General features: G+C 35.2%; 1 protein-coding gene across 1 annotated transcript in view; it reads right to left on the bottom strand.

The window, feature by feature from the left end:
* LOC118265341 (protein O-mannosyl-transferase TMTC1) overlaps positions 1–25,272 on the bottom strand; it is a 99,444-nt gene that overhangs the window by 16,791 nt on the left and 57,381 nt on the right. Inside the window, exons 4-5 of the mRNA XM_035578169.2 lie at positions 24,267–25,248; positions 5,762–5,876 (exon numbers count right to left, since the gene is read on the bottom strand). Of these exons, the coding sequence (XP_035434062.1) occupies positions 5,762–5,876; positions 24,267–25,248 (1,097 nt within the window). The remainder of the gene's footprint in view (positions 1–5,761; positions 5,877–24,266; positions 25,249–25,272) is intronic.

The raw sequence follows: 25,272 nt of genomic DNA, 5'->3' as shown, positions 1-25,272 counted from the left end.
TTGAGCATGACGTAATTGATGTGTCATTTGTTTTGCCTTTTGTATAGATACTGAAATTCTGAAAGAATAATATTTTTATTTCTATTGGAACAAATTTGACTCAATTATCGTCTTTATAATATTATTATTTTATTATCGAAATGAAAATCTTGTAAATCTAATCAGTCTCTCACGACCTACATAAGATGTTAAATGAAATATTTTTTTATACAACGATTGTAAACATACCATTGATACTTATGAATAAAATGTACCAACTGATCCTTAAAATACTTTTGCAACTGAAACCTAACTTACTTATCAGAATTATTAAACGTCACTTCACAGATTCCTGTTAAAACTCGCAGAAAAGAGGGAAGAGCCAAGTTTTCCTCAAGAGTTACCCGCCTTTCTTTTGTTTCAATTTAACTGTTTGATTTATTCTCCAAATGCATTGTGAAATAAAAAAGTTTTTAATGAAACATCGCTGTTCTGACGTAGATAATTAGGTTTGTAATGCATTGCAGAATACGCGCTGTAAATAAACTAATTAACAAGTTCTAGTAGAACTATTAAGTTTGTGTGCAGAAAGGTGTGATTCAATTATCAAAAGCTGGGTGGAATACAAATTATTTTATAATTGAATTGTGCAGATATTATAATTATATTCTTAGCTATTAAGTGATCCTCTTGTATACATAAAAACACTTGCAATAAATTCAAAGACAGTTAAAAAGTAAACGATATAATCATAATGGTACCCATAACAAATACTAGACACAAAACTCACCGTAGGTAATCTAAAAAAAAAACAGAATACACATGCAAACAAAACACACGCTTAACTCGGTTGTGTCGAACACTAAAGGTTAGTGTTGTTCACTAAACCCGTGCCTTCACTTAACATTAATTACATGTCCACCAGGAAAAAAGAGCCAGAAAAATCCCAGTGAATTTACAATTACTCGTAGCAAGTGTTATACGGTCCCGTATAAATTGCATTTGCATGTAGACGCGTCCAGATGTAGACCAAATCGTTTCGCAAACAAGTATGCAAATACCAAGCAAGCGTTGTCGCGAGTCTAGATGGGGAATGTTAAATATGTGTGTGAGCAAACACCAGTTTAATCTACGCCTTATCGCCATTGGGACGTTGTAGTCTCGCCTCGCCTTGCCTCGCTTTCTGTGTATTGCCGATATTACACAGGGTTGATGCGCGTTTTTTATTTTCTTGGCAATTGCTCCGGAATTGAGTTTGTATTGCATTTTTAGAGTAACGATATCTTTGCTTTAAATATTTAAAGAAACCTTGTAATACGAGTACTTTGAATGTTGTGTTAGTCTAGACATACGGGTTAAACCTAATCAACTAAAGTGACATGTAAAGTTAGCGCTTTTAATGAAATTAAACCTGGGGTGACCTGTCAGCTGGTAGACGCGACGCTACATATATACAAATCAATTTATGCTATTTAGGTAATAACCTTAATAAACTAACTTCAATATTTTACTTACAAAAACTAAATCATTCATGAGACCATCGTCAAATCTCATTAGTCGAAGTTCCTCGGTAATAGCCATGTACATGACCTGCTTTCTACATAGAGCATGTTATTTGATAATTGGTTAACGTAGTAACATTGATTTACTTAGACAGGTCTCCGAGAGGCTAAGAGGTCATGCCTGGCTTAAGGAGATTTGGTTAGCTGAAGAGGAGCAACAATGTTATTAACAATTTGTGCATAGAATTACAGCACTATTATTACTGACGTAAATTGGATATTATTACGTGGTGAATTAACATGTTATATTGACCATATTCCTTCATAAAGTGAAAGATAATATTATCTTCTTCATTATCTTAACAAGTGTAATCGTTGTTATACATCATAAATAGAATTAAACTGTAAAGTCCACGCATTTTCAAGACCTATAGCAACGACTGTATGTAGATTTTTAGTTTACAAGTGACAAAAAGTTTTATATATTGATTTACCGTCTCATTTCCACTTTAACAACAATAAAACACATTCTATCTTCTACGATTCTACTACAAACAGACATACAAACGTTATATACGATACTTTATACTTGAACAAGTTCTCTTTCTTTAACCGAGAGCCCTGTAAATACAACGCGACTCGTGCGCCGTCACTACTGCAAATAGCGTCAATTGATTCGGGATTTGTTGGTACAAATCCTTGTCCTGGTTTTATAATACTTCTAGACATAGATCATTCTTTTAAATATGATTTGTAGGTTCATAGCTTAGACTAAAACTTGGCGTTGATGATTTGTAAGAGCACAGTTTATTGATGATTGCAAGATTAGGCCAAAGTATTATTTATATGTTTATTATTATGTTTTGTATCCTAAGGTAGAATAGTCTGGATATAGTCGTGCAACTGGTTAGTAGAGCATCATCTCTACAACCTACATTAAAGTACGTAACGTAGCTACAGAAAACCCATTCAAGGGATAAAGTAAAGTCATTACCAAAAACCATTAACATCTATCAGAAAGCCTAGTTCAATTTCTCGTTAGACTTTAACGACTTACAACCCTAGCCTAGATTGAACAGATTCTATGCCCCGTTTAGCCATTCAACATATGCAAGTAAACACTAGCCTCGCAAATTCCCAAGCGACAAGCAATGCGTTCAAGTGATTTCTTGCCACCACAATTGGAATAATCTAATCTTTGCGAGAAATCCCAGCTCAAGGGCCATTATGTCTGCCTCCAAGTAATAATTCACTCCAATAAGATGACGCTTACGTTTTTACGTCGTCCCTACTTCGTTTCTACTTGAAATAATTATTTTATAAAGAACAATCGTGAATTTCAATTTCATTGTTTCTACGGTAATGAGGGGACTATTCTTATCTCTGAGTACAGCCGACTAAGGGTGACTAACGAGTTACTTGATGGAGGGGTTGATTCTTGTTATCTCAGCACTATGGGGTTTTTAAACCTCCGACAATTATAATTATGTTAACTAAACGCTGTATTAAGACCTTTTAATACCTACTTATATTAGAAAACATGCAATCGTTACTCCATAATTCGATTTATTCGAAAGGTTTAAACAATTCTATAAAAATAAAACTTAACAAATGTTAAATAAACATTACTGTTTTTGAAATCGTTACAAAAGTGAGACAAGATGTTTGTACCGTTCATAAGGGGAAATAAACGAGAAACATTAGTTTATAGACAATTAAATAAAGCATTACGACGTCATCCCAATAACAATCCCATTTGTTAGATCCGTATGTTGGCCATCAGAGGCACATTTTGCAACGACTAACAAGGCATTGTGACCTTTTTATTGTGCCTCGTACGGAACGGATATTCATTCAATCAAAGAAGCCAACCGATCGTAAGAACGTTTCCCCAACTTTATTCCACAACTGTATGACGCTTTATATATATTTATTTATCTAAACCTTCTAGTACCGCCTTTTGTGCGGCAGTACTTTCGATTACAACGCGTGGTATTAGAGATTATATCGAGCACGTGCCTAATATCGTATGACCTTAATAGAATAAGGAGATGCGATGCTCGCCCATTCAGCTTACGTCTGAACGCATGCTCGACTATCATCACGTACGAATAGCTACTTAAACATAGCGACTCACTGCCACTGGGGTTGTCATACAGGGCGAGGAAGTAATAATGAAAAATAATGAACCACTTAGATAAGTATGTGTGGAAAATACAAATGTTCTGCGGGGACTGAACCCCGTACATTTAGTGTATAATGAATGTGCAGAAATAATCCTTTGCTTCTATATATGGTTGGTTGCATTAAGCGAACAAGCAAACAATGGAAGATATAACCGGCAAATACAAGTAATTCACACACGAGCGCCTACCATGACTAGCACAACAATTTTACGACGTTCTATTAGCTCGCTGCCGAGCTAACCCGGACGTCCCACGCCTTTTACATGAACATATTAACAAGGTTTTATTCAAACAAGCTAAGAAGCTGACGTACCAAAATGGAAGGTTAAACAATACCTATTATCTTCATAGGGGCCGAGATTGAAACGATCTTCCTCGTAAACAGGCCGGTTTATGGCGAACATGTTTAGTGCAAAATGGGGATCAGCTAAACCGCCTATCACTACGTACGCATGCTTACTTTGATTAACATTCTTAATTCTTCCAAGTGTTCTACACACTTAGAAGGGAGTAAGTAGATTAAAACAAAACAAAGTTCGGCGTTTACTTATCAAAATGCTGATGATAAGCTACAAAATCTTCCTTAAGATTTATCTCAAAATTATGAAAACAATCCAAAATAAGTTGAGAAGTTAACGAGAAGTTGGTGGATTGATGTAAGAGCGTGTATTGAAGCACACTCACCACACAGATCTTATCAAACCGAGTACATAGTGGCTGTCAGTCCTTTTGACCTCTTCGCGTAATTATATTATGATCGTGTGGCTTGACGTTAATTTGTGAAACTGCTCGGAAACCCAACGCTTAGGTGGCCGAGCAGAGAGCTTCGTACCCGATTAATTCAAAAAGTGGAATCCTCCGTGAATTAATGGGATGGCCCGTCGTTCTGTGCCTATTGATCGAGCGTCTCCTGGGGTAAACGGGACCAGGGAGACGTATTGTTTTCGGGTAAAAGTTTTTAAACGTCAGAGTCTTCATATTTGTGTTTATTCGGTATTTTGATCTTACTAACTGCTTTAATTTGAAGGTATAATCAATTACGCGATTTAATAGCATCATCATTTATGATAGAAGATGGTTTGAGAGGCTTTTCTGACGAAGCACTCCATTTTAGAAGTTAAAATAGCAACCTCATTAAGAATTCGCATCCATTATTTTATGTAATCCTCTTACCCCAAGGGAAAATAATAATAATACAAACAATATAAATACCCACTACGTTACGGAGACATGGCATATTATCTGAAAGAAGTTTCATTACTGATTTTTGTGAAGAATCTTCAAACAAGAGAGATTTAAGAACGACGACGAAGCGAATGCTGTGTGGCTGCCATTTATTATGTTTTATAATATTTTCTTTTCCCGATGTCCTTAATAGGGATCGGACCTTTTGCCTTTTTAGTCCCTTGGGGAAGACATGGCGAATATTATTTCACCCTCCGCTAAGAGCAGTCTCGAACCCTTTGAATGTATTATTAAACTTTTGTTGTCGGTATAATAGTACCCAGTATGTGCTTGTCGGTAATGTCTTTTGTTTTAGGTTACATTTTAGTGTCAATCAAATTAAACTTTTCATTGAATATCGTGGAAATGTTAGTGTTGAGATTTTTTGAACTGAATGTTTTTAGGTACCACTTATTTAACTGTGCGCCTTTTTGGTCATTATGCTTAGAAGATAGCAATTATAAATGTATCTATGAACTTATTGTTCAAGTTGTACTATTTCAATTGTACAACTTGAGCAATAGTACTTTCAAGAGACATGAAGAGTTTTAGTAAACTACAAGAACTTTTAAGAACCTTGATCCATTCATCACTACATAGTATAAAACAAAGTCGCTTTTTCTGTCATGTGTCATGTTGTCCCTATGAACGCTTAAATCTTTAAAACTACGCAACGGATTTTGATGCGGTTTTTTTAATAGATAGAGTAACTCATGAGGAAGGTTTTTATGTATAATACAGGTATAATATATCACCATTGCACCCATGCGAAGCTGGGGCGGGTCGCTAGTAACAAATAAAACTCATACCTACCAAAACAAATAGCATTACAGAACATTTATTACAACATATATATGAAAAGTTACTCACAAATTATAATGCACGTCTGCCATATTCGGGCGGTACTTGAGCGCCCTCTCAAAGGCAACTTCCGCTTCCGCGGTCCGGCCCTGTGTGGTCAGCACACTGCCCAAGTTGCCGTATGCTGTGAAAAACAAAGTTTTATTAGTACTGTGCCAAATTCTTCTTATATTTCTGTATAAATAGAAATATATGTAATAACATTTTGTGTCTGCTTCTTTGGCTGAGCTCTCTTTAGTATATGCAATGAAAAGTAGTATTTTTTTAAGGAGGAGAAAACATCTAATGACTTCTCCCGCCTTGGGCGAGGCGAGAGGGAGTGTCAGACTCTTACTGACTAAAAATATTCCCATACCCCATTCCTACTACTAATTTTCGAGCCGGAGTTCCGGTAAACCCACTAGGTAGTCCGCAGTTCCGGATAATGAAAAGTAGTCTGGATCTTTTGATTTTAGAGGTACCGCGAAGTCCATATTATTAGATGTATTATATAGTTTTTATAGTACATGATACAAACGAGCAGACAGATAAGTAATTAGTGCCATCTATCGACACACAAAGGAGTTACAACTGCGTTGCCAGCCTTTAACAAAGAGTTTGTCATTCGTGCTTGATGATCGGCAATAGATCCATGGACTTATAACATATATTGTTAAATTCTACATAATTATTATAGGTAGATCCAGTTACTGACCAAAGGAAACGTATTTTACAAGTTCTAACCTCGAAGCAGAAAAAATATTACTGGATATTACAATAATATCATTAGAACTTGAAACGGGACATTGACCATGTTTATTAATTTCCATGAGTTTCCGAGATTTCGGCACTGTTGCAAGCGTCATGATCCCATATCCCGTTTCAAGTTTTAATGATATTGTTAGGGACCATTTCAGTTTAAAAACTTATGCAGATATTTCAATTTCGAAATGCTCAGTACAAAGCACATACTTTGGCCTTGCGTTCGCTGTTCGGTAAACCTCTGTTACAAAAGGATTATTAACAAAGCTGGCAAAAGTTGAGTGCACCATTCTGCCTAACACTTCAGAAAATCACAAGCTTACTTTAAATTCAACTTTGTGTGTATTGTACATTGAAACTAAAATACAATGTTTTAAAATCTAGCAACTGCACGGTTTGTGCGGTGGCTGGGCGACCGGCTGCCGCGCAAAGTATAGCGTGTTCGTTTCCCGCACGAAGCAACTCTTTGTGTGATCCAAAAATTGTTGTTTTGGGTCTAGGTGTATGTGAAAATGTATGTTTGTGAACGCACCCTTCTCTTTTTATAAAAAAAAATAATCTACTTCGACAGCCTCGCTCTTAATTACGTCATACTTAGATAAGATAACAAAGTGGAGATATGGTTGTAATTCCTTTGATTACTTCTACAAGTAATAAATACCGTGATGGTATGATGGATGGCTTGTTCTACAATATCGTTTGGAAAGTCCCCAACGTGATGGATTACAAACAATCAAGTTATAGCCTACTTCCCGTTTAAACACTAACTTAATTAAATATAAGAAGCTATGGCAACCCACATGATCCATCATTTTAATCTACTAACGAAGCAGACGACAAAATTTCATTAATTATTCATACTTATGAGCAAGAGTAAGCCGATTTATTATATTATTTTAACACAAAACTGCTTTGAAGTTTATTACTTGACTTACTTAGCGAAATAAAGGAAGAAAATTGAGATGGAATATTTGTTTAAAAAGTACAACTGATGCCCTTGGCTTTGTCCGGAATGGAATGATTTTAATTTGTATAATTGCGTTTTCATAATTAGAATTTAATAACAATGGCGGCCTTTGTTCCGCTTCCTTAGTTATAAGTTATAAGGGGGCTTATTACAGAACTGACAAAAATTAGGAGTAATAAATAATGACATTCATTTACAGAAAAGTAATATTATGTTTCGCACCATTTATGCAACCTCACGCTTTTTTATCCTCGAAGGGGTAGGCAGAGGTGCACATTACAGCACGTAATGTCATTGTACAATGTACACCCATTTTTCACCATTTGTGTTATAAGTCCCATGTAATATTGCCTATTGCCATATAAGTAGCGGGCACAATTCTAGACTTCGTGCTACTACGAAGAAATTTTTGTAAAACCGAAAAAAACCCCAGCAATACTTTGCCCGACACGGAAATCGAACCTAAGGCCCCTTGACTGGTAGTCGCAATTGCGACCACTATCGAATGGTTTAACGAGGCAATAATTTATGTAAATGAATAATTAAAACTACGAATATATAAATATGTAAATTTGAATAGTTTTATTACAATTGTCAACTGTCCAAAACTACGACATGTTACTTGGAAATATACAGACAAAATCACGTAATGGAACTCGATATCAACTAGTGTATCATAATTCTGTCAATGACGAGATGACCTAACATGACTAATATTAGCTTCCCGCAACAGTTGTAGCGGTCTGTGGTGTTGGCTCATGTACACCGAGACGTTTATGTTGTGTCCTATAGTATATTAATAACAAATACTTCAATTAATTATTATGTCGACCTCAAGCAGACCAATATTCTAGGCAATATTAGAGAAAAAGTTAGAGAAACTTTTAACTTAAGCACTTCAAAACTAAACACTTTAAACTTTGAAACTGACCAACTAAATAGCAAAATCCAAGTTCATAAAATGTTCGTTCGCCTCGCAATCTCAACTCGTGGCCAAACAAGCCGCGTCATTTCCTCGTCATATAACGTAGAGTACACACTAAGTCTAAAATAGCGCAAACCAATACATGTTTTAGATTTTAGAAGTTGTTTACGCTTCTATATCTCAGTGTATTAGACGGGTGTCATGTTCGAGTATGATTGGCTGCGCTATCGTCTCGCCGACCCCATCTCCGGTGCACTGCGATCTGCTTTCACCGAATAAACATTAGGCAGCTCTGCGGTCATATGAGCTCCTGGTACCACCCGACGGTTATCAGGCTTTATTATCTTTTGATAGAACCCTTTTCAAATGTACGGTAATGAGTATTTGGACCTTTTATCGTACTCACTTTATGTAAAATGTTGTAAGCTTTATTGGTCTAGGGAATATACGACAAAATACTCGGTCTGAATGGCTGCGAAAGAAAAATACTATTGCGTTCTACTGGCTAAGTCTGGATTTAGTTCAGTGTACGGTAATAGCGTCGCTCCTACCTTAGGTACTACAAATCTATACTGGAAAGAGTTATGTACCTATTCACATCTGTGTAGTCTAACTATGTATAATGTCCTTAAGATACAAACAAAACCGCTTTAAACAGTAGGAGGATATTGAACAGTTTAACTTTGAAATAATAAACAAATAATCATCTCCTAAAACTCTACGTAACTCTTACATTATTATATAATCCAAAAAACGTTTAAATCAAGAGCTACACATGCAGGAATGCTAACATTATGGCCGGGTACTTAACTACACTGAATGCGAAAGCTTAGTCGATTAAATTCGATTCAAGGACCACTCTACGCGTCCGTAGCGATGCCGGTAATATACCCGTAAAATATTTCACTGAAATACTCCATGAATTTTATAAGCGACTTTAAAGTATGAATATGGAATTAGCTTGGTTATATTTTTCTATCAAAATCGGGAAAATATAAAATCATTCACCGCATAAACTGACAAATTTGTTTCGTTTAATAAAAAAGTGTTATGATGAATGACTTACAATAATGAACTGTGCTACCAACAACACATAATACAGTTTCGCTTGACTGGTTTGCGCATTGTACGTTTGTTGAAATAGCTAGGTTTATTTCTTGACTGAAGATAAACGTGTAAAAAGCAGCTTAATCACACTGTTTGTAGGTTTTCGAGACTCACCGACAACTTGTTGATGCTCGTCAACATACATTTATTATGTAATGTAGGTACGTGAATATTTTGATAGTTGTGTAAAAATTCAAGTACCTAATGGTTATGTTTCGAACAATCTTGGGTTGCTTTTGCACCAGAGATGTGCTATGTTACATGCGGTAGATGCGTTTGGCGTCTTATTTATACACATAGCTTAGCACTGGTGGAAACGGACTCAGCTAAGCTATGTTTTTATATGGAAAGATGCGTGCTATGGATGTGTGCTATGAATGGCTTCACTACTATCAATACAGCGCATACTCGAGCTGCTCATCTTCCTCGCAAAGCTACATAGATTAGTATCAATGAAACCGATCACATAATTTTACAGCTTAGCTATTACATCTGCGTAGCTACACAGCACAATACATATTTAGTGGAAAACCTTATTCGAGCTGTTCTTTCTGTAACAATAAACTTATGTACGACCTACAAATCTTTTAATAGAAAATCTCAGCTTTTACCAGGCATCTAATATTCACTAACCATCTAACCATCATCACAAACTTTCACATTTATGGTACTAATAGGATTAAGCCAGTTTTGTTAATAAAATAGAATATAGTCTGTCTGAACTATATAGTTTAATACTTATAAGAACATATTACTTCGGCAAATGAAGAATATAATCTATAATATAAAAATAAGTCGGGTTTTCCTTCCTGACGCTATAACTCCAGAACGCACGAACCTATTTCCACGGTTTTGCATTCGTTGGAAAGGTCTCGGGCTCCGTGAGGTTTATAGCAAAGAAACTTCAGGAAAAATCAAGAGAAAAGCAGAAATACAAGGAGAATCGTTGGCGAAACGGAGTTCGCCGGGTTTGCTAGTTAGTAATAAAATACACAAATGTGGTTAACATGAGAATCAAATCTGCATTATTCGTTTGGAAAATAATTATTTTTAAACATTTTTTAATCGCACAATTTTGCACTATCATACAACAATAGACTCCTATTCAAATCTTTAGTAAACAAAAATTACTCTCGCATTTATAAACATTCGTTCGAGTAAAACCCCTACTATTATTGCTAATTTAATAGGTTCAGACAACAATAGATATCGGAGGGCGCCTTTATTTTTGGGGTTGATCCGGTTAAGAACCGACATAAAATGACCCAACACTGGAGATTCGGTTTATTGAAAAGTAGAATAAGAAATGGAATCCCGCGGCCTATGAGGTCTTATGCTAACAAAAGACATTATCAAACAGAGGCAATGGATTTCCGAGGGATTCCTTTATATTTATGACCGCATGCGTAGCTCTTCGGCAAAAATCAACGCACTTTTACAGAGAAATGTTAACCTAAAATAATTTCCTCTGTTTCAAATGCTCGTTCCCGAAATCCTCAGCAAATTTAGGTTGTTTGAAAAGCGTGATTCAATAACAATAATCCCCGGTAATCTTAGGAGTCCTAAATCGTACTTTTAACAATTTCACGTGTGTTTATCGTGAGTGTTCATCCGTAAAGAGGCGATTACATAAAAGTGTAACTGGGTGCTTCCCTTAAATAGGGCACATCAAAAAGAAAATAAAAATCTTATCCCATTTACGATCGGCACCATTAGCTGTAAGAAAAACATAGAGCGAAAAAATATAAAAGAGACACGGCGTTACTTAGTCGTTCCGCTGATTGGAATATCGGTCTGAAAGCTTTTTTATGTACCCACTTACACGGGAAATACACGAAACATTGACGTTATACCCGTAGGTGTTTATGTATGCCTGCTTGTTTATTGCTTCATATTTTTTCTTTTTAAAGTACAGTACCTGCCGTCCAAGCCATATTTATTTACTCGACATTCGTGCACAATACAGTTGCTTTCAGCAAGGTTTATAGCTGCGTTAATAACGTTCAGGGAATCAAGGAACGAACATTTTTAGAACATAACGCGCGGTCTTTAAGCTATGGCACAATACTAGCGACGATGGTTTAATTACACGGCTAACGAGTTCATATAACTAGAAACGGTTCTTCTATTTCTGTGTAAACGGCGGCTTAGAAACAGAAAAATAGAACGTTTCATGTGGTTTCGCGCAGGTGTCGGCTTATCAGGGATTACGGGGCTATTAAAATCTTGTTCGCTCTCTTATTTTACTACACCTAAACGATGAAAACGACCAAATACGACACAAATATTGGATTTATTTTATAACAAAAGTGTTTCCTATATCCCGGTTATTTTTCGTGTCGTAGGTGTGTTTAATTCAGATTTGATAACATAATATTTATATGTTCTTTACAGATTCCAACTAAAAGACATAGTAACTAGTTGATGTTTCAACCAGTATGGCAAAGTTAACTTACCAACATTTTAGTTTATTAGACATTTATCCTGAGGCTATTTCCAATATTTAAGTTTCATTGAAAACACGACTATCAAGTAAACAAGAAATACAAAGTTTTTATGGGCAATAAGCAGACTAGCGTTTTAATATAGTTGTCTGTAAGAAATATTCAATGAGTCGAGAGTTAAAGCAACTATAACAATCGGTAAATATCAAGTAACTAGTTCCAGTGCCTAATATCTAGTCTTTTGTAATAAAACTTAGTGAATGATTTGTTTCTTGTACCGCAAATACTCAGTCAGTTTTGTTTCAAGACTTCTCAATACGGGCGATGTGCTAGCAAAGAATTCTGAACGTTTTTGCAAAAACATTATATTGTCATTTTTATTACCGTTAGCAGTTACCAACACAACCCTGTGTGGGTAATAAAGGCCTTTGCCGAAATGTTTCATTTAGCCTCAATACCATACACAACGTTCCAGTTTCGCTTTTATTATGTTGAGGTCATCTTTTGTTCGTTTTCAAATCAAAACTCAATAAAACTGAGCCCCTGAGCCGTGTCTTTGTGTAACAAATTGAAAAACATATTGTTGTGCCGTTGATTAAATTACGCCTTCCCTGTAACGGACATCACTCACGCACGCATTATTCTTTATTAAAGTTTTAAGACTGTTAGTTAGCCTTTAAAATATATTTAATTAAAAGAACCGTCGACGTCGTGACTTAAAAGTAGTAAGTAATAAGCATTATTATTAAATTCAAGTTGGACACGAGCATTTTATTGCAAGCGAACTGGCAGTCAGCTAATATTTAGTCATTGTAGTTCTCGACTGACATTAAATACTATTCCTTTGCAAGAAGCTAATGTACTACTACTTATTACTCCCTGGTATTAAATTACTGAATTGTTAGTCAAATGGCTATAACTAAGAATGAGACTACAGACTTTTTGTAAATGAAACGTCTTAATTCCTTCCTGACTACTTAACCTTCACAAGTTTCGTTACAAAATCGTGTCCGAAACATCCTATCCTTGTTCTTATTAAACAAATTAGTATAATGATATCAGATCTCCGGGAAGTAACTGCGTAAGTAAGTTTGTGACACCTAAGTAGCCGTAAGACAAGTTCGGAAGAGATAATGGTGTTAATCTTTGAGAGTCGCCACTCAAAGCCAGTTCTATCGGGGCAAAGATGGTGGCGATAAACCGTGGGCTTAACCGATAACATCGCAGGGGACAGCCAAGTGCTGGTAGAAATAGTCTCGTAATGAAACGACCCATAATCACTTGCGACATGATCATGTCCAGATACCAGTGACGTCACGGTGGGACCGTTGACATACTCGACTGTAATTTAAATTAAGTAACCAATCATTATAACCAATGGTGGCTCTGTTTCGTGCTGTCGAAAGTGCACATTGATATTTATAAAGAAGATCTTTGGGATAGGTAGTTGAAAAGGGTCTTTTCGCAATAAAGTTAATTAGTTAATAATTGCAGCTTTTGTAGCATGTAGAAAATACATAAATCTAAACATTCGCAGATTAACAAAACAAAACATTTAGTTTAGTTAGTAATTACAATTATATTAAACCATAATAGCCAGTAACAGGGACCAAAAACATATAAACGAAATAACAAAACAGAAACAATGATAAAGCTACTAATTATAGCATGTTTGCGATTTCTTTAAATCCTTCTAAATGACCTCGTACGGTTCAAAGTGAACAAATAACATTATAATGTTCAAACGAATGGGAACATTTATTAAAGAGGCTTATTTATGGGTAGTTCTTCAGAGACAAAATTTTCGATGTCTATGAGAATATTTTTGAAACCAACGAACAAAAAGGCATGTAATATTTTTTTTAGTATAGTTTAGCTATATCAGTTACTAGGACAAATAATATTTTTTAAATAATTGCAGTCTAGGTACAAAATATATTTTTTTAAAGCTTGTTCTTCTGATTCATATGGCGTGTCCGTTTGCCATTTTCCGGAACAAAGTAGTCGAATTTTCCCTTTGATATTTCAATATAAATTATAATTACATCGAAAGGAGATGAGTTGTCCTCTTCAAAAAAAATATGCAATAACATTTAGTATGATTATAAATAAATAAATAAGAAGTGTCCGGCGTATAATACTGTTAATATGGCGTAAGCTGCAATGACCATACTTGGTCGGGTATTAATAATGAGAGTCTGGCTTCCTGTGCGGAGGGAAACCAGGCGTGCAACGGACAAGCTAGGAGGCGAACGTGCGGCTGGTTGGCTTAGATCCAGGTCATCTGTGTTTGGTTTACATGGCATCCTGATTACAATGCCTATTTTATAAAATTTACTTTACAGTTTTAAAACTTTATTCTATGTTTCGTGTGAAGCTTTTTGGTTATACATTCGTGTAGAAAAATGTCAAGAATGAAGTCTGTATATACGATGAGTTATGCATGATTGTAAGCAAAATCCTGATTCATCTGTGCCTGATTCGTATGGTCAAAACCGCAAATGAATCATAAAAGTTGCGTTGTCCATTTTTTTACTAGTCTTATTTTTAAATTAACTTAGCTATAAAGGTTATAGCTATAATTTAAAAACTTTTTTTTGAGGAATTTAATTAATATGAGTCTGAAATTGCTAATCCGCCCTGAGCAAGCGTGATGATGAATGCTCGTGATTTCTCTGTGCGAAAGTACTCGAAAATGGTATTCTAAAAAGAAATTAAAAGAATGTGAAATTAAAATAAATACAGAGCTCATTTACATACAATTTTCAATTGTTCAACAGATTCATCTGTAACAATTTCTGATTCATCTGGGCAGAAAATATTCGAACGTCGATATCTCGAAAACTATTTTTTAAAAACGAGTCCCTCATTCGAATATACGTTATTTGGTATATCTATTTTCACATGAACACGTGTTACAGATCTTAAAGTGGAATTAAATTTTGGCCATATGAATCAGTCGAAGAATCAAATTTCGAAGAACTACCCTTATATTATTTTTCCTTAACCATCAAATTAGATTAAATTCATCCCGGTTTATTATACACATCATTAAAAAACTCAGCTTATTTGTACATACATAGTACGTACTTATTTCAACAAAATACACAATAAAAAGTATTTCACAAAAAACGACCTCATTAGGAGTTTTATTCTTTTCATATCAGTACAGTAAAAATAATAAATAAGATGTGACAAAGGCTTTGGAAGTAGGAAGGCGTATTATGTATGAATAATCGGCCATGACTGTACTCTTCGTGTTTCGAGACGGGAACAAAATGTTTTAGTAATATTTTTTTGTGTTACAAGTGTCTTCTTACTGGAAACCGTAGATGGGTACTTATGGTTACCTAATTCTGATGTTGAAGTATAAGTATAAATAGATTACAACGTTTGTTCATTGTTACAGTCTTGGTAATAACCACTGGTTATTCAGTAGAAGAAGATCGAGCTCAGTGAAGTGCCATTGGAGACAGACAAGGACAGAAACACGCTGATGATGCTGATGATGATACGATATGCAACGCAATAGTTCATGCAGTAAGTGAATAAGCTTATAATATGTAAACTAAGCCGTTTAGTTGAATGAACATGTTTTCACGCGTGTGAGAGCCATGCTCCGGCAAGAATGGGTCGGCTCGACCGGAGTGATGCCATGGCCTCACAAAAAACTGATGTGAAACAACGCTTGCGTTGTGTTTCGTCATGCGAGTGAGGTTACCGGAGGCCCAATAACCCACCTTCCCAATTCCCAATTTTCTAACAACCCTTAAATTCCTAACCCCAAAAGGCCAGCAACGCACTTGTAACCTCTGGTGTTTCGGGTGTCCATGGACGGCGCTGATTGCTTACGATCTGGTGATTCGTCTGCTCGTTTACCGGCTTATAAAAAAATGTTTGTAGAATTTAGTCTTGGCAGTCAATACTACTAATGATATTACTGAAAATAAAATAACATGTCAAGTCCTTTTAAGCTTATTGTAACTAATTGACCTTATGAATAACATCAACAGTATACGTGTATTTATTGCATTATCTCCCAAGCGTCATTATAAACACATGAGTACAAATAATAAGCATCAGATCAAGGTAATTGGATATTATGCGCGATAATGATCACGTTAAATGTTAATCTACTATAATGATAGTTCAATAGATCAGATCTGTTATCACGGCAAAAGGTGTATTGGATAAAGCCAGCTTTAGACCGATTACCTCGCCTCACCGTCCCCTGTCCCGGCAAATTCGTGTAATAGGAGGCGCCTTGTGATTGGCCAGTTTCGAATACCCGCCTGCGACAAATTGGATCCAGTTAGCCTGTAGGTCATGTTACTAAAAGATAAAAGGAGGAATAAAGGCCACTTCAAATTGAGGAAGATTCAACTATCGCCTCAATATAACAACGTAAATTGTTGTTATTATTTAAAATTATAGTCTAACGTTGTACCTGAACGTTAATTAAGTAAAGGGGCTGTTTGATCAGGATCCTGCTTTGTGAGCGACGACGAAATTAGTACTTGAGTAAGTAGAGCAATTTATAATTATCCTTTAAAATATTATGAGCTATTTAAAACTAATTATTTGTATAAAGTTACCAAACTATAGAGTAGTTAATTTTATAATAAAGATTCGTCTAGCTAACAAAATGTTTAGAACAAAAAACTGAATTAAAATTGTGGTCAGGACCTGGATCACATCATGTGTAAGCAAATTCAAGCATGTTGCAGTATATTTTATGCAAAAATATCGTCTTTGTCGTGGCGTGGGTTGGTAATATTATATTGTATACTCTTAAGGTTTACATAATATAACTTTGTACCTGATATTTTTAAACGGGTTGGCAAAAATTTATACGCAAGAAACCCATTATGTGATCAAATCATTGTAAGACAGTGTCACAATCACAATAAATTATAACTAAACGACATTGGTACTAATTGATGAATAATAGTAGCTCCCATTAAAAAGGTAAAAAGCACGGACTGTCTCAATCAGACAGTACGTTTGAAAGTAAATATAAAAATAAATTGGCGTTTTTAAACGACGACTTGTTAAAAAGTTATAAAAATACGAGAAAGTATAGTCTAGAAAAGAAGCAAATATAAGCGGTTTATGGGTAAAGTCATAAGTTGTGGAAAATCGGTACTAGATAGAATTATGTACACAATAGAGGTCTACAATATTGTGTTTTCATCATCATATCAGCCAAAAAACATCCACTGTTGAACAAGGGCCTTTCGCAAGTAATATATTAGGTTTACTCATTATAAAATAAATCTGTTTATTTAGTAAAAACCAGTTTTAAACTTGACATGACCGTATTTCAAGTCAGAAATTTTGCCGTTTATTGGAGTTAGTAATTAGAATCTATATAGTAATAAACTGTATTTTTTTCTATATACATATTCTAAAACATGTATTTACGTATTTCAATTAAGTAAAAGTATAATTGATTCGATACGTGTTTGTCGACACGACGAGGTTCGGTGGCCTTGACTCAATCTTTTGTTTGAATAAATAAAGAGAATGTTCTTTAACTTTCTTCGAAATTACCTTGGTTTGTTTTCCATATTGACATTACTTTATTTGTACATTTCTTTGATTTGATTAGTTCAAGGCACCGTATAGAGGACTACCTAATAATTATTTTAATTTACTCAAATATACTTAACCCCAACCCGTGTGTGTTAAGCAAACATTCGATTTAATTCCTTGACAAAATTGTGTTGGTTTACCAAAACGTTTTCGACCTACAAAATATATATTTCATTTATAACATTTTTCTATCGTCTTCTCATAGTCGGCATCAAAAGTGATTGCTTAGAATCATATTATTTTGTATCGTATTCAATTTCTAAGAAGAACAACATTGATATTTAGATTCCGAATATTCTAGATAAAAGACTTCTATTGCGTAAATTAATACCGTAACAATTCCCAAGTAGACAGGTTTGTATTTCTCATGAAGCCTGGCGTTAATATTATTCATTTTACAAATAAATGTATAAGAAAATAATGTCCAATTCTTTCGTGTTGAAGTGAAATGCTATTAATTCCGGAGCAACCCCAAACGAGCATCAGGCATCCTCGCTGCAATCTCAAAGTTAGCGGCGAGCGTCAAGCGTCCCGCGAGGTATGAGTGCTCGGTTGAGTCCGACGTGCCTCGCAGAACGTCGCCGAGCTTTTGAATTTGCGTGCTGAGCGCATCATAAACAAAGCCTCGTTGCTGACATTTGTGGACATTGTACTGACTGTACCGACTGATATAATAAATTTTCAGTAAACTGTGTTTACTGTAAACAATGTGCTCGTTGAGGATTTTTAGTTACATGTTTGTGAATGAGAGGCGTAGTGACACAGTTTGGAAGCACATTTGGTGTTTTTGTAAACATCGTACCTATATAGCACTTTTATATATTCAAATCTACTCATATGAAGAAGTTATGGTATCAGCTATCATAATAGAGATCGAACCTATTTCAAAACATTATATAAGTATCCACTTATTACTGAATGTTGGTTCTGGGTAAGAAGGGAATCCCGAAACCTCATACTAGTCATTTTGTACTTGTACGATAGTACCTAATACCTTCATAAACAAACCAGTAAAACAAATATAACTAATTCCATATCGTGTTTATTATTACCTACAGCTTAACGTAAGATTAAGTACGTAAATAAATCCATTAAAGTACATGCCAACACGCATCGATTCTTAATGTTTAAGTTTAACGCATTTATGACCTAATTAGTAAATGAAGTTCCTTAGTTACAAAGGTCATTGGCATTCGCGTACGCGACGAACTTTTTCATCTAAAGAAATAGGTTATTGTACTAACTTAAATCAATATTCTACGTCAAGTGTTTGTCCCTTGTAATATTATCTATTTATTTTCGACTGTCTAAATATGTTTCGTTCCCAGAATTAGATAATATGTTTTTAGATGTTAGGATTACTATTTTTCAACCAAACAAAATGGGAAACAGTACTGCACATCTACACTTCTCTCATATAAAACTCTCAGTAATTTTGAAACAGTTAACAGTTCTTAATTACAGTTCTACATTGTAATTAAGAAATCACTAAAATTAACCATGTAGCATTAGAATCCATTGCATTGTACTGCAATAGTAGTTACTTACCGTTGTGCCCACTACTACACCAACGGCACAAACACTCAATACGTCCTAACTAATTACTATTGCCTGGCAAATGTCAAACGGCAGTTCGGTTGCCCTAATGGCAAAGTGATTGAGTTCCACGCTGTTAGCACCAGGTCAAATACATACGACACTATTTACCCAGTCCTTTCTATGTTTGTATTAACTAGCTTTACAGCATAGGTAAAAAGTACCTAAGATTTTATTTTTATTCAGACACATCAAAAGGTAGAATATTAAAATATATTGTGTGTGTAAAGATAGCTAAGGTTACATTTCAAAGCTACGCAAAAATGAGTACCAATTCGATTTCTGCAAAAGTGGGGCTTGCGTTAGTATTCTACTAGTCTAGAGACCCTTGAAAGAAATACTGCCTTACATATACACCTGATTTAAAATGTGTACTTATTAATACATATTCTAATGTAAACTACTAAACAAATAACTTAATTCATCGTATCACAGCGCGAAAACTCAGCTTTTTCCGAGTATGATTCTAAAAATATAATGAACTTTGTTTGACCCCATATTGTGGACGTGACTCAGCGAACTAAGAGTATACCTATTTAAGTATTTCATATATCTACAGAAACCTTAGGAGTTGGTGTGTAGCGTGATTCATGTGACTTGATTGAGATCTCGGACGAGATACGTGGGAGCTTCCATTGACATGCTGTTGGACACCGTACGTGACTGAACCAAGAGGAGAGTACCTATGTACGTATTGGAGTACATGGAACGAAATTTTTCCTTCGATGGAATTTTTTAGCTTTGCTGTCTATTCCCTGTTGACTACTGCTATGTTAAATCTATAACAGTTTCTAAATAAACCTAAGTAATTCATGTTATCAATATTATTATGTCTTCCTCTGTAAAAAAAAGTTTACTATATGGTGTACCTACATAAAAATATAAATAATAAACTCATAATCAAATAGTTTTTTTTTTTTATTCGACAAAAACTAATGCATACAGTTGTTATACATAAAGGTTGATACATAAAGCATTTAGCTTATTTAAGCATCTTTCATCGAATATAAGTAATAAAATATATTTAAAACTATTCTTTAAGCGAACTGCTGTGGTAAACAAAATACCCAAAAAGTAACAACAAATCATCAAAATTAAAAACGTGGGGCGCATAAACAAACGTTTGAAAATAGAACAAGTCATGGTTACTTATTAACGAGAAGGTTCTTTAAATAGCTCGGCTAATTTGTACCCACTAGACACTGTCATTAAACTCATGCAATTAAGGTACATTACTGCCGAAAATAGGGGACTTGTTAACGGTAGTTATAATAAATTCATTGATTGGTTTATCCAACATAAGAAAATTCGTTCATCACTATCACATTTATATGAAATAATTGGTAGGAATTAAACAAATTCTAATGCCTTTTGATTTTTAACCCCCGACGCAAAAAGAGGGGTGTTATAAGTTTGACGTGTCTGTCTGTCTGTCTGTCTGTCTGTCTGTGTGTCTGTGGCATCATAACTCCCGAACGGATGCAGTGATTTCAATTTAGTTTTTTTCGTATGAAAGGGGACTTATGTGCGAGTGTTCTTAGACATGTTTGATGAAAATCGGTTGAGCCGTTTTAAAGTTATGGGCGGTGAAAGTGGGGAGATTAGCCGAAGGTCTGCAAATATACTGGGATGGAGTCTCAAATTAAACCGCACTGAAAGAAGATATTGAAAGATATTATTTTTTCGTATTAACAAAAATAAAAAAATAAATAAATAATTAAAAAATAAATTAAAATTAAATTAAAAATTTAATAACAAAAACATATTTCTTTTTATTTAACGTTTTATTATAAACAAAAAATCTTGCACCAATGTAATCTTTAGTCTACTTATAGAAACAAAAACTAGTAATTAATAAGTCAAAAAAAAATAAAAGCGAACGAGCTTGACCTTAGATGTAAATATGTAATATACTAAGCCTAACTTAACCTAACCTACCTATAAAAAGTATAAAATAAAAAATTAAATTAAAAATTAAAAAAACCTCCGACATAAAAACTTAATTTCCCTTTAAAAAGTAAAAAATAATAAAAGAAACTTAATCTTAAACTACCTAAAAATGTACTAATAATTCTAAAAAAAATACGTCACATTGGGGGACCGCATTCTTACGGACTGCACACCGCTTAAACATCAATTTACTTTAATGTTAACACCAAGCATGTGATACTTATGAACAAATCGTAGATAAGTAAGAAATAATTAGGAGCGGTACCCCAACGCGGTACAACAACGGTTTTTTAATTTTTTAATTTTAGTATTATAATGTCTGATAATACGTTTTTGTAATAAATATAAATACTACATTTAAGTATACTTATTACCAAAAAACTAATTAATTGAAAATACATCGATCAACTAAAAATCACGGTTTAGGTACTCACGTATGAACAAAAACTCTACTAGTTTCGAGTCACAGGGGAACTCTTCATCATGACAGCGTGCGCAGACGCGGCGACGTCGCGCAACCTACGTTTAGTAGTAGTAGTTAATATGTCTCACGATATTTTTTATAAAAATATATCGATCGTTATAATATCAGAAAAGTCTCGTTGTATAAATGGATTCGTGTGTATATTCCGAGAATCAAATCAAAAATATAAATTATATGCTAAGCTATGAGCCTAATTACCAAGTAATCGTGAAAGAAAATATATAAATAAAGAGCTATTTTTGTGTGGTACCATTATTATCCTAGCATCGGTTGAAACGCTAACAATATAACTCGTATGACTTGTACATAAAATCGTACGTTGAAGGAATTTTAAATGAGGGAATCGTACTCTTGTATGGGAATGCACGAGTCAAATTGCATTTTATTTATAACAAGAAATACGAAAATTATGCTCACAATCACAGAGCACTGATATTTATTTATTATTAGTAAGGAAATAATAAAATTGTTAGCATTGTAATGTAGATATAATGTTTGTTTGCAGTGCTTTCTATGTACGGTATTTTATTTTACCTTTATAATGAACTCTATTCAATATAGATTAAAGAATTTTGTTTTTGAATTATTTATTTAACCAAGTATGTTTTAGTTCCTAACTTCTATATAAATAATTGTAACTTTAAAGACCGTTGTTGTACCAATTAGGTAAGGAATCTATTTCATAGAATCTACATAATGTGTATTTTGATGAGAATAATCACAGGCCTTTGTTTATGGTTCATGATTTACTTATTTAACTACAACAATATGTTTGGCATTAAATATTTTACCGTCCATTTATATCAAATTACTTTGCAACTAAAACGGATCCTTTCGATACAGAAAGCTAGGAAGCGAAAAATCTGTGCGCCTAGACAACATTACGATCCATAAAATACATGATTCGTCGTAAAAATACGAAATCCAACGTCTTTGTGAGTAAAGCGTATCTAATGCAAAATGGCGACATAAACACAATCTAAATTCATATCTGTAAATATGTTACCGCTAGTTTGCCGTGAGTCTGTCTCTTCCAGTATTTAATTCCCATGAGAAAAAATAAGTTAACCCGCAGCTGGCAGGCGTCCTCAATATTTTGCAAGTGATTTTGGATCTCGTAAAAATACAAGAAGTTAGATAGAAACTTTTAAAAAGCAAGTCGGCCTCTTATTTTTTCCTTACAAACCCATCGCGAACAAGTTGGATAGTTTTACATCGGAGACCCTTCGATAAAGTGTCATAATTTAGGTGAAATATTGTTTTCTGGCGAGGGGAGCATATTTCGTTATCTTATTTGTGGTTTCTGAATAAGTTAGTTTCTTTCCTTTCAATAATATATATTTACCAAACTGGCTTCGAAGACCTGTTGATAATATTATTTATGAAGTTAACCAAAATGTATGAATATTTGCTATTGTGAATGGTTATTTTATTTGTCAGGTAAATAATGTCGCTTCCAACTATTTGTTAACATTATTTTCCCTATTGAATACTTTTTATTAGCTTAACATACTTAAATAATGAAGTTTGTTCTGAAAAACCTTTGTCCATAGTCGACACTTAAGTTTTACTATATGACCTGACTGAACAACAAACGAGTTGTAAATAGGGACCTATTAGGTTATGTTACTAGTATATAGTATGATAACCGTCACTAATTGCAATAAATTCTTATCTTAAAACATTAATGTAACCAATAAACAATATTCTTATTCGACCTACTTAACATAACTAGTACAATATTTGAGATTGAGTCGAACATTCGTCGTATGAAGGGAAGCAAAATGAGAGCCATCAGACGAAACTTTTCTCTTTGCGCGAAAGTTTGTGATGTGAACAGAAACCCGGGGCGGCGGCAGAGTCCCTCGGGACGCACATGCATGTTTAATGGCGTCCTAGAAAGGTCAAGAGTCTGAATGTGAGTGGAAGTAGTGAATACATTACCAGGTCCCGAGTGGGCAGGTACTGGGAGGCAAGCAGCCGCGCCGTGACAACCTCTTTTCTAACTTACACGAAGTAACACGCCGCGGACAGGTAGTTTGTAGCTGTCTCTCAAACAAATTAATTGTGTCTTAGTTTTGAGCTGTAACGAGGGAGCAACTCAAACAAACTTTTGAGAAAGGTACGAGATGGAAGTGTTGGTTCCCCTGCGCTAACATTATGCCGTGAACTCGCAAAATTTCGCCGCGACGTTGACTAACGGTTAGTACAACTGGCCTGCTCGGAATTGAAACTTAGTTTAACTTCAAATTATGTAACCAACTGTGCAATAAATGTACAAATATACAACTTTCCAAGTATATGCAACATCTATAGGTAATCAGTTTGTTTATGCTTAAATAATGGTAGGATTATAACTTTTGTTGTTCATCATACACAATGTTTACTGCTAACAAAACATGAATTAGCGAACTTTCCTAGTTCCTTAGTTAAATTAGAATAAAAATCGTATTTGTATTTCAGTACAAAACTCAAAAATGCATAATGTACAATACACACATCCCATTGCGACACAAGAAAAGAAAATAGGTCAGTATGACGCTCGTAAACAAGGGTTAGCAAGTAGTCACGACCTACGCACTGTTGCAATACATTGCGAACGCAGTCTCAAGTGGTGCTCACACCTCGCTCCCCTTTCATGGAACGCGGACAAAAACATTTTAAATATGTACATGCATAGCTATGGAGGTTGTAACGTTACTCACCTTTGGGAGGGTTGATATGCAACGCGCTTCTGAAGAGACTTTCTTCATCGCGCCAGTCGAGATTTCTCCGCATGGTGTAGCCGCACATGGCGGACAAGGTCACTAGCAGGGCCAACATGAACAGCCTGCTCCGCGTCTCGCCGCGATGCCAGTTCCGTGTCAACACACCAGCCCCCAGGCCCAGTAATAAACAGAAACCAACACTTGGTATGTACAAAACACGCTCCGCCACAACGAAGCCGACGTAGAAAAGTAAATTAGTCGCAGGCACGAATGGCAGTACCATAAACGCCATGAACATCAGCAACGCAACTTGGGGACTGCGATAAACCGTCCTCTGCACAGGGCTTGCCTTAGACTTCGTTAACGATATCGGGCAAATGCAACTCGAGTTGTGCATCGTTATATTATTGTTGTTGCTTGCGCGACACACACTCGTGTGCTCATCAGTGAGTGAATGTTTGCAGCCAGTGCACGGGCACAATAGCTTTTTAGATGATACATTCTCTTTGTGCGGCGCATGATAGCTTTTTCTTTCATAACAGTCTTGTCCTCTATTATACGGCTTGCTACTATAATTCCATTTGTGCTTAATTTTACAATTTTGTTTTTTGTAATATTTTGCATCTCGCAATATGTTGTCTTGATGCTTTTTGAATTCATTCGTAAGCGTTCGCCAAGTCACTTTTGAAATGACAGCGTAGAATACGGCAGTTGTGATATTCCGGGCATCAAACAACGTCGTTATCCTCGGTATCGAATCCATCGACCAATCGAAGCTCAGATGAAAAGGGTATAAAAGTAGGAAGAAGTTGAAGACGGGGAGATAAGCAAAAGTATAGAGGCGCGTAAGAATTGAGGGGTCTCGCGACGCGGGGTTATCAGCCGCTGCGAAGGCGGTGGGCGCTCCGGCGAGTCGTAAGCGCCAGTACAACAGAGCGAAGCCTCCAGTCCCCAACGCGCAAACGCTCCGCCATCGATGCTGAAACAATAAAAATACAATTTA

This window comes from Spodoptera frugiperda, chromosome 28, assembly GCF_023101765.2.
Source record: "Spodoptera frugiperda isolate SF20-4 chromosome 28, AGI-APGP_CSIRO_Sfru_2.0, whole genome shotgun sequence".
NCBI lineage: Eukaryota > Metazoa > Arthropoda > Insecta > Lepidoptera > Noctuidae > Spodoptera > Spodoptera frugiperda.
The sequence above is the reverse complement of the archived record's forward strand: the minus strand, read 5'-3'. Positions and strand labels throughout refer to the sequence as shown.